The sequence below is a fragment of the Mytilus edulis genome, chromosome 7, assembly GCF_963676685.1.
Source record: "Mytilus edulis chromosome 7, xbMytEdul2.2, whole genome shotgun sequence".
Classification (NCBI taxonomy): Eukaryota; Metazoa; Mollusca; class Bivalvia; order Mytilida; family Mytilidae; genus Mytilus; species Mytilus edulis.
The window spans coordinates 58,273,578-58,285,489 of NC_092350.1; the positions used below are offsets into that span (position 1 = coordinate 58,273,578).

The 11,912-nt window shown below is 32.4% G+C and overlaps 1 protein-coding gene across 1 annotated transcript in view; it reads left to right on the forward strand.

The window, feature by feature from the left end:
* The window catches only part of LOC139481878 (MAM domain-containing glycosylphosphatidylinositol anchor protein 1-like), a 111,841-nt gene extending 106,082 nt beyond the window's left edge, over nucleotides 1-5,759 (forward strand). The window contains exons 6-8 of the mRNA XM_071265395.1: nucleotides 2,820-3,004; nucleotides 3,936-4,017; nucleotides 5,587-5,759. Coding sequence (XP_071121496.1) covers nucleotides 2,820-3,004; nucleotides 3,936-4,017; nucleotides 5,587-5,600 — 281 coding nt within the window. The 3' untranslated portion in view covers nucleotides 5,601-5,759. The remainder of the gene's footprint in view (nucleotides 1-2,819; nucleotides 3,005-3,935; nucleotides 4,018-5,586) is intronic.
* Nucleotides 5,760-11,912: the final 6,153 nt, after the last annotated feature.

Below are 11,912 nucleotides of genomic sequence, written 5' to 3' on the forward strand. Positions count from 1 at the left end.
GAACTGAGCGAATGCCAAACAGTAATCTCATGATTTTCAAGGTCGATAATTTTTGAAGTTATTTACTTTGTGGATATCAACTTTCGTGATTTCTGAAAAAAATATCGTTTCTTCCAGAGGATCCTAATTTGTAGATTAATAATAAATACGATTGAACTTATCTTAAAAAACGTTTTTCACTGGGAAGGTAATGTCGTGACATGAAATAACAAACTAAATCATCCCAGTTGATATAAAACATCAAAGGTTTGTTAGGATTTGTCAGGGTTTGTTTGACAGTCTCAATGTGAGTTATACGACAAGGAGAACTATAAAATAGCATTATGTCACTGATATACTATACACAATATTTTCCCTCTCAGAAAATGCAGATTTTCATGATAATGTATATCCTTTACCGTTCTAATCAAATTAGATTTTCTTTCCTGAAGTCTTTAGGTGTAAAACCACTTTGAATTTCTCCTGTTAGTCTTCGTTGAATTTGCACTTTTTAAACAAAATGTCCAGAATGTACTCTTGATTTAAAAAAAGAAACACTCGTCCAGTTTTATTCTAACCAGTACTATAAACAAACATTCACATACCATTCAATTGCATATAAGAAAAAAACTATCACTGGAAGCTAACCAATCTAATTGTCAATTGTTTTTGTTATATGTGTACAAGCAACATGTAACTTTAAGTATCCAAAATATTCTATAGAAATCAATAAATAAAAAAAATAATGGTGGTTTGAAATACTTAAGATATATGATTATGACCAAGACATGTTTTTAATGCAATGATGTGTAGGATTAATTTTCCTACAACTGTCAAATTCAAAGGAATATTTTGTTTACCTTTTCCGTTTGCAACCGGATATGACGTACTTTGATTTGGTGATACTTGACTTTAAGTGCTAACTCTTTTATACGTCTCAATCATAAGGTGACTTATTAATTGAGATGTACACGTTAGTAATCACTGTCTTTTATTATTAGAAATAATTATTTTTGTAATTTTCTGAAGCGATTCGACGTTCCTGATACCCTGGGTCATGTGGTATGAGTTAGAACTGTGTTGTTTTGGTTCCTTTGACTCTTGTAGCCATATATTACTAAATTGAAAGTGAATGCTATATACGGTATTGACTCTTGTGCAATTTTAATTTCAACTACAAAATATTTTTGTTGACGTTTTGCTCAAATTTGAAATCAACTACGAAAACATTTTGTTTGTTTATTTGTTAAAATTGATTTTCAAATTGTGTAGTAATAATAGATAAACTCATCATAGATACTAGGATTGAAATGTATTATTACACAGCTGTGTCTCCTGGATCCCAGTAATAATTAAAAAGTAACTGGCCACGCCATGGTGTAAAAAAACCCAGACAAACAATAGTACACATCACAAAGACTAAGCAACAAGAAACCACAAAGACTTGGAGTGCTCTTCGGTGCCCCGGAAGGGTGACAAGATCCTGCTCTTTATGTGGTTCAAGTGACTACAAATCCGAAACGATTCTAAGTTGGAAGGTCACATTCGTGAAAGAGGGATAGGATTACAGTTACGACAATATTAACATATCCGCTATCCTCTGTTGAACGCATATTTCGTAAATGTCAACCAAATTGCGATTTACGTCTGTAATTTACGAAGGGAGGATTTCAGAAGCACAATAAGGAACTCCTATTTTATGTCTTTATCACACATTTTGTACTAATATGTACATGTTTCCTTGGTCAATTATGGCAGAAAGTCAAGGTTTGGTTTACCTTAGGTGTCATTTTGTCACAACCTGTACCTTGAGAAAATGCCCGGTGACCTATTATTTTTATTATCTTTTTGAACATATATCAAAATATATTTCTGCATTAGGTCGAAAGCCATATGACTTGGAAAAATCAATCCGACAGTCACTTTTTGTAAACCGCATGTGGTTATTTTTGTACTTATTTTATGTAAAATTATGTAGAACAATATATTATTTAAAAGCAGTGTTAAATTAACTGTAACATTATACCCATAATCATATTTTTTAGACCGAAAAAAAAACCAAATTACATCCTTCATTTCCAACAAAATTGAAACATATCTTTTTAGAATCACCTAACAATGAGCTATCGTGTGATCCTAAAACTGACATTTAAATCAAATTTTCATATTTTTATATACAAACATAAAAAAAATATAAGGTAAGGGCTAAAACGACCTTCAATTGTTCTTTGAATAATTGGTTTTTAATTTTGAGAAATGGTTTCTTTTTTTTCAGCTTGATAATTACATGTCATTTGTCATATTGGCCCTGGTATCATTCCTCGGGTCAAAGCCCTCTGGCTTGATATGGGAATATAGGGCTAATACCGAGGCCTACATTGAAAATGCCATATCATAACCTATAATATGTATAATAAATAGATATGATGAAAAAATGTCTCTTGAAAATATCATTTACTGTTGAACAGTCAGAACGAGTTTAAAGCGATACAATATTGGCACAATTCACAGTTTTTTTTTACCGTCACACAAATATGAAGTAGAAGAACTACGTCTTTTTGAACTGGTGAATTATGACACATATCAATTGTATCATTCTTCAGTATTTGGTTACAACTTATTACGGTTATCGTTATGTTGGTTCATATTGCATAAGATATTTGTAAGAATCGCAATATATCAATGTTTTGGTAGTATCAGTCAATAAAAAATCAAAAAAGAAGCGACAAATAAGAAAACTAAAATTCCAAATAATTCTTGCATTCTTGTCAGCAGACATCTCAATACCAACTAAAATAGATCTCTTGATAGTATTTTGATTATAACCTTTATTATTGCAGCATGTCCTTATTGTCTGTCTTTCAAGTACCACATGATGGGGCCTGACGTTGGATCATTAGCATTTGCAGTTGGGGAGAAAGGATTTCCCCATGATTCTATTTGGACATACGTAGGAGGACTAAGCCAATCTCACAATGATTGGATAAATGATACTCTCAACATTCCACAATATTGTAATCCTGTTGTAAGTATAACTATAGATTCATTTATTTTCTTTGGTACCAATTTTCGGGGATTAAGGAAAACTTAAACTTTCGTGAATATTTAAGTTCGTTGTTTGAATACAAGCTTATGAAAAATTTGTAATTTGTTGAACATTTAAATTTGTGATTCCCGTGCACCCTGTATATCCACGAAGATTTGACGAAAAATTACGTATCCATTGTATATTAATCATATATCCAAATGAAGCTGCAATAGTAAATTTGGTTAGAAATAACTAGATTAGCCGGTCGTAAGTTAAAAAAAAATAACACCGAATTATTGAAAGTGAAACATATGACAGTATGAACTTACCTTTTTTTTTGCGTCAGACACTTTGTAAAAGAAGCACCTAGAACTTCATGAATTTGTACTAATATTCTTGATCTTTAGAATTTGAAGTATCTAGGTACACACTGTCCAGCATAAAACTACGCAATGCAGCACACAAAACTACATCCAAAAGCACGTTTTCCAAGTGAATACAATAAGGAAATATAACTGAAAAATGAGTCCGATTAGGTTGGGACATTCGTCTTATTTATAAGCAACTTATTTAAAATACGATTTTTACAGAAATAATTGAAAAGTTTCCTTCTGTACCCTTTAGATTTGATTTCCACTATTATAACATGTCTAAATTCAGTACTCTGTTATTCATTGGTTGTTGTTTATTGATCTAGTTCATATGTATTTCTCGTTTCTCTTCTTTTTAATAAATATTAGACCATTAGTTTTTCGGCTTAGAATTAAATTTACACTAGTCATTTTGGGGCCCTTTCTCGCGTACTGTTCGCAAAACACTATCAAGTATAAATAATTTAAGTGAGAAAAAAAAAGGATAAGAAAAAAAAGAAGGGGGGTGACTTTGTATGCCAATACTATTTTGAAATATTTTTGTTTTATTTTTATAGTTCACCATAATAAGTACCAGAGGTGATGGAACGATTGGTGATATTGCCATTGATGATATTCTCCTCAGAACTGGTGCATGTGGTAAGTATATCAATGATATATTTCCTAATTAATATTTAGCTTACAATTCGCAATCAAATATATCATTTTTATTTAATAGAGAGAGGCGACTATAATTCAATTATGTGTATAGAAGTTAACATTGTTGACCTTTTTAACTAAAATCATAGCGCGTAGGTGTTTTTTTTTCTTGTACAAATATTTGAAATATGTTGGATGAAAAAAAAAAAGTCTCCAGATTTAGCATTTCAAATTGGTATAAGTCTTATTCTTTACCACATGTATTGTTCATACAAAATTTGAAATGTGTCTCTACACTTGGTAAACATTATTCGAAATATCGATCATCAAAATATCTGATACTTTCAAAGCGTCATGAGGGAAATAAATCGATATCTAGACAAGATAACATTGAAAATGAAAATGTTTAGGCGACCACAACCCGACCAAGAGTGGACAAAAGTCAAAGGCCACAAATGAGTCTTCAATGCAGCGTGAGAATACACCCGGAGGTGGCCATAAAATTGTGTTCAAGTTAAGTGAAAATAGACGTCACACTTGACTCCAAAACATATAGATGAAGTAATATAAAAAAAAAACATATACAAGACAAACAAAAGCCAGTCGTTCCTGACTGTATGAGTTCGACTGTCCTTTTAGTATCTTTTGTCCCTCGTATAGAAAAGGCTCAAAATGTAAAGGGATAAAACATATTTTGTGAGATCTCTACCCTCACCTTATACATCTAGCCAATGTAGAATAAAAAAAAAATAGCAATATACTTGTTTGTGCACAGATGCTTATAAGCAAATAAATCAAGTTGGAGTAATTCATGGCGGCCGTAGATTTCTTTGTATCCTGGTCCGTGTATATTTGCGTCCATTCGTTTTTCGTTTTGAAATATAACATGTATAACAAAAAAAATATCAAAAGGGTTTTCGATTTTTCATTTTTGATTTTCGAAAACCAAAATGGAAAAGAAAAGGTTTTTTTTCGTTTTTGATTTTTCAAAAAACCCTAATGAATATCAAGAGTTTTTGTTTTGTGTATTTGATATTTCATAACGAAACACGAATGGACGCATATACACGGACCGTTTACCCCGACTTTTCTTTTCTACTTTTATGACATATAGTTTCAAAATTACTATCTGAAAATGTTAATTGAATCTTTGATATATTTTCATATGTTTTTTAAGAAAAGTACTGCCAACATTAAATGTTTAAAAGTCTAGAGGGAATTATTTCCCGCCAAATTTTTAAAGGCTCATTTCTCGAAAACAAGTAAACGGGTCCTTCATTTGTTCTGCTTTTTTAGTTCCTTTATTTGTATACCATCAATTTATTAAAAGTTTTTGAAACAGAATAGCGAATATCCTTGTGAACATACACTTTCTTCTTTCTTCGACTAAAGAACAACTGTTGAAAACAAGACATCTCATGTATACATACCTTAAAAGCTTCCTGTTCGGTGCGAGTTAAGGCTCCATGTCGAAGGCCGTACTTTGACCTTTTATGGTTAACTTTTACAAATTAGAATGGAGAGTTGTCTCATTAGCATTCATACCACATCTTATCATATCTTTTTCAGATGCTGGAGAATAAACAGACAAAAAGAGAACACATAACAATAATTCGATATTGACAGTTAATTATAAATAACACTGATCATGTTATATTTAAAAAAAAATGTGTTTTTTTGTAACAATGAACATAATATATTGAAACCATTGAATTAAAATTAAAAGAATTTATTTAACCAAACTTACCTACTATCATTTATACACGAAAAGCTTATTTTAATAGGGTTTGTGTTGCTCAGTCTTCAGTGTTCTATGTTGTGTATTGTGTTCTATTATTTGTCTGTTTGTCTTTTTCTTTTTTAGCCATGGAGTTTATCTATGAGTTTGACTGTCTCTCTGGTATCTTTCGACCCTCTTTTATCTTTATCATTTAACACAATTGGTATCTCCTTTATACACTGCAGTAATGTCTGCAGCTACAGTATCGTAAATGCAAATAAAATTCAGAATCTGTTAGAATTCCGTTTTTTTTCTTTCGAAAAGCAAGTAAAAAATATAAAAACCAAACACACAAAAAATCAATTGAATGTAAAATAAAATACTTCTGATCAGTATCTAATAAGTAGCAGATTGCTCGTTAAGATTGGAGGATTTTATCAACGTAATCAAACATGAATACATCATTATATAACTCACTATTATCTGATCAATGCCGTCCATTGTTTTGGATGATAGTTTTTTTAATCGAATTGTTTCATATTTGTCATGTCGGGACCTTTTATTGGCGATAATACAGTGTTGTATTTCCTCTCAATTGAAGGCGTATGCTTGCCTATAATTGCGGACATGCACGTCATATGGCCTTTGGTTGAGAGTTGTCACATTGGATATCATACAATATCTCCTTGTTTCTATGTTACAATATCTTTCTTGATGAGGTTATTGCTCATATTAATTCGGTCTAAAACAATTGAGTGGCAACATATGTATGACACCTTGGTAACATCATAATTGAACATTACAAAAGGGTAAAGTTAAGTAGTCCTGTTCATTTATCAATAATATAAATATATTATTATTATCAATAACATAATTTTTTTTGTTGATTTTAGAAGCCAAATCATGGCTGTTACCATATTCCCTTCGTTAATGCTCAGATGCTTCGTATTGCCATAATTCTTTAAAGCGTTCTAATCTATCTGCAATTACATTATTATTTGTCATGATTGTTATTGGTTACGCAAAATAATTGACTTAGTTGACTTCTTCTGGTTCACCTTAGTTCCGAATACATGTAGGAAAATACGGTTTGAATGATATTGAATCTAATTTGTTTTATAACTAATAACTGGCTAGTCGGTGCTGGCATATACTAATCACTCTCTGTCTGTTTTGATATATTTATATATGATAAGCTATTCTAGATCTAAATTTGGTTCCTTGCATTTCACTGTTTCTTAGTTTCATACAAACCAGTTATTAAATTAAATATACAGACTATCTTAAGTAGATTATACAAGGCATATTTTGCTAACAGCAAAGGTATGTTATATGGGCAAACACTTAAAGGCAACAGTAGTATACCGCTGTTAAAAAGTCACAAATCGGTTGTAAATGATAGATGTCTCTATATAGATGACTCTATATTTAATATTTACAAAAAAGCGCGAGGTTTGGCTAGCCACAAAACCAGTTTCAATTCACCATTTTTTTTTCTTAAAATGTCCTGTACTAAGTCAGGAAAATGGCAGTTTTTATCTTATAGTTCGTTTCGTTGTGTATTACATTGTCGTTTGTTTTTTGTTGCACTTTAGTGTTTCTGTTGTTTCATTGTTTTCCTTTTATATATGTGATGTGTTTTTCTCGGTTTTAGTTTGTAACCCGGATATGCTTTCCCTCAATCGATTTATGACTTTCGAATAGCTGTATACTACTGTTGCCTTTATCTGTCCAATTACATTAGGACATTGTTGGTTGGTATACTAGTTTCCAGCCACGAAATCGGTTAAAAAGGAAGTTATTACAGTGTACGATACGCCAAAAAGACAGTTCAACCTTACTTGTACTTACACCTATGTGTCTTATGAATTTCACGTTCGAGTTAAAAAAAAAATATCGCGTTTGTCTACAGAAGACTAATCAAAAACGCTCGAATAAAAATAAAATATGTAAAATAAAGTTCGAAGTTTAAAACCTTTCAGGAACACAAATTCAGGAAGGTTTTTACAAATGTATTTGAGGCTATTTATTCATTCAGTAGACAATTCACGATATTTTTAATTCTTCCAAGTTTGATAAACAGTTCATTAATAAGACCCATGGACATGAAAATTGCTGTCTTCTTTTAAAAAAAATTAACAGTTTTAGGCGACATATCAATGTATCGGGACATATGATTCTGACTAAAATGTAGACAGTGTTGGCTATTTTTCTAGTTTTATGCATAACGGAAATGAATATGTCTTCATACTTAGGCAAATTATTAAGAAAAAAACCTCTATGATTGCATCACAAAAAAATGGAATATAGACTGGTACGATTAGGAATGGTTCATCATCGGTGATTTAACAGGCCAAGCTTGGTATCGATAAAACCAGTTAGAAAAAATGATGTTAAACAATGTACTTTCGAATGGCACTCCAATTAAATGGTAGGAATGTTTTTGCTTAGGGCGTCATTCACATTATGTAAATGCCGTAGGTTAAATGCGACTCAAAACGCCAAACTGGATAAAAAAAAATCATCCGATAAATACAATACAATACGTATAAATGAAATATTCAAATGCAACGGAGGTTTAATCTGACTTGTACTTGTAGCAAGGAGTTGAAGCATGAACATTTGCCGATTGTTTGATATTTTACGACACGCGTTGTTGACGAAACTTTTCGCAAATCTTGTTTTGGCTTCTATGGAAGCGAATAACTTCAAACGTGGCGTGGTATTGAAATTTTGTTATATTGAGTTGTAGCGTGTTGAGCAGTTTCTATATCTGCCATATAGCCACAACTAAGTGATTTATATAGTTTGTTGTTATGTTGTACTGTTACACCACTGGTCAAGGTTAGAGGGAGGGTTGTCGCTTTCAAACTAGTTTAACCCCGCCACATTCTGTAAGTGCCAGTCCAAAGTAAGGAGCCTGTAATTGTGTCATTTCGGGGAATTTTATCGCTGACTATACATTTGTCTTTAAAAAGCAACATGATAGTATACTTTTGGTTTTAAGCGTACCCGATGACATATATATTAAAAAAAAAAGTTCGTAAGAACAATCCCGCACACATACCATTTAACAAAATACACGTTTTGTGCAAACGGAATTCGGTTTCACACGTCTAGATAAGTCCAATAAAAACGGGCAACAACTGGCCAAACAGAAAATAGGGGAAAATACAAACAGGAAAATACCATCGTCGTTTCGTCTTATTTTGAGTCTTAATTGAAGGAAGTATTGTATGGGCGACAACTTTGAATCCGGTTCCTGCATCAAATGTTCCGAATGTTATTGAACAACATAATAAGATACAAGAGTATCCCATGACAGTATAAAGTATAAATAAACTGTAAATATACTCGAGTGTATCTAACTTAACTGTTATGGGAAACTCTGGTACCTTATCGTGTTGTTGAATAAAATCAAGAGTCGTGGTGAAGTGGCTAATGCATCGGACTACTAACACAAAGGTTCCTGGTTCGATTTCCGTTCCGGGATGAAAATTTCAGAGACTGAATTTTCGACTCTCCCTTGACACCATTTGCGAGTATGGTCTTGAGGAAACGATGATAATATGTCGGAAGGGGATGATTAATGGCTGACCCGTGTTAAGAGAGAGTCATATCTCTTGCACGTTAAATACACCCTTGTAGATTTCGAAAAAGAGCATGCTAATGCCGCTACAAGGCAGCACTCGCACCAGCACCCGCAAAGTGAAAAGGGATTAATAAAGGTTGCAAAACTTGTTTCCCAATCTCCTATATATAAATATGTTTAAACTAATTAATAGTAGTTAAGTTCATGTATATGCTTCGGAATTGAGGGGGATATCCATTTTCATTGAACAAGTTCACAAATTTCTGAAGCCAGCCTCCTGGTGCGGGATTTTCTCGCTGTCTTGAAGAACTATTGTGGCCTTTGGCTGTTTCTACTATTTTGTCGGGTTGTTGCTCTTTGATGTATTCCCAATTTTCATTCTCAATTTTAATAAAATTACTTTTGTTTGTCGCTGATTGATGGTTAGAAAATAAATGGTATGTTTTATATAGATCATTGCAAATATCTCCCCACTGATTCATTCATACACAAATAAAATTGAGAATGGAAATGGGGAATGTGCCAAAGAGACAACAACCCGACCATAGAAAAAACAACAGCAGAAGGTCACCAACAGGTCTTCAATGTAGCGAGAAATTCCCGCACCCGGAGGCGTCTTTCAGCTGGCCCCTAAACAAATATTTACTAGTTCAGTGATAATGAACGCCAAACTAATTTCCAAATTGTACACAAGAAACTAAAATTAAAATAATACAAGACTAACAAAGGCCAGAGGCTCCTGACTTGGGACAGGCGCAAAAATGCGGCGGGGTTAAACATGTTTTTGAGATCTCAACCCTCCCGCTATACCTCTAGCCAATGTAGAAAAGTAAACGCATAACGATACGCACATTAGAATTCAGTTCAAGAGAAGTCCGAGTCTGATGTCAGAAGATGTAACCAAAGAAAATAAACAAAATGACAATAATACATAAATATCAACAGACTACTAGCAGTTAACTGACATGCCAGCCCCAGACTTCAATTAAACTGACTGAAAGATTATGATTTCATCATATGAACATCAGGCACAATCCTTCCCGTTAGGGGTTTAGTATCATACCATCATAGCATATATGAGAAGAACATAACCCGTGTCATGGCAACAACTGGTTTTTGAATAAATGTGTTTATAGTCGCCGTCAGCTGAAATTCGTAGCGGTTATCGGTAAAAATAATCTAAACTATCAATCGCGTTTACTCGAGATATAGTTTTTTATATTCCATTCATAAATCGCATTTAGAAAAACCACTACTGACCTACCTATTAAGTGATCGCACTGTCATAATCCTGACCTTCACATTTTCATAGACGATTTTGAATGGTGGAATCAGCCATTGTTTTTACCGGAAGTGTTTCCGTGGAGTTCAAGTTCAGAAAATTTACATAAATTTCGGACATCTCGGATTTTTTCTACAATTGCAAGGTAAGACCCAAAGTAATCTATAATTGCAGACGATAATAATACAGACAGTACAATTTTTAACTTTGTTGTTTTATTGTTAATTAAGAATATACAAAACCAGAAATATGCCACCAAAGTTAAATAATTTGGTAAAAACCAATCAGGTATAAAACTGATGAACCAAAATTGGCAAAAAAACCCAACAAAAGAAGCACAATAATTATGAAAATGACAAAAACAAATGAACTGCCAACTGAAATTTGTAAAGAAAAGTGTTATTGTGTTACATATATTATGACTATTTTCACAATACCTGGACTATCAAGGCATAAGTAAAGAATGGCAAAACTCTATTCAACTCAATCAATTCCATTTATAAATAAAGATTCAGAAGCATAATATATATATGTAAAATGGATGGGTGGGTGGGGAATAAGAAAGGTAACATAAGAAGTGTATGTGTTACCCATACATGGATATTTCACACCTTAATCTGCTTCTAAACTAACTTGCTGCAACCAACCTTAAGAAGTTAAGACTACTTTAGCCTTACTCTTTAACTTGAAATTAACCCCACTGGCCCAACATAATGCATTTCCTGGAGAAGGAAAAAGATATAACTATAATATAGGAGATAACCTCAAAATACAGTCTTTTAGTCTTACAACAGATAAATGTCTAGTCCATTTAAATACATAGGGCCTAAAATAAAATATTGTTTGTTTCCCCAATCCCGACCGACCCTGTAAAAACAGTGCTACTCTTAAAATTTTATTGTCAAATTTAAGTCAAATATTATTTGATTCATTTCCGTTTTTCAGGCTTGCAGGATCGTCAAATGCTGTTCAAGCGTTTTAGAAAAAATAAAATTATTTCCCTACCTTCTGTCCCATACCTGTCTTTGCAGGGTCGGGATTCGGGAAACAAACAATAGATTAATTAAGCCCTAGCATGATATCTATGATATAAATAAATGCCTGAATTTTTAGTATGTACTATTCTTAACGTCAATATAAACTATATATATTCAACTAGTATCAGTCTTATTCCATATTTATGCTCAATAAAATTTTTCTTTTTAGTATGTACTATTCTTAACGTCAATATAAACTATATATATTTAACTAGTATCAATCTTATTCCATATTTATGCTCAATGAAATTTTTCTATCTTCAC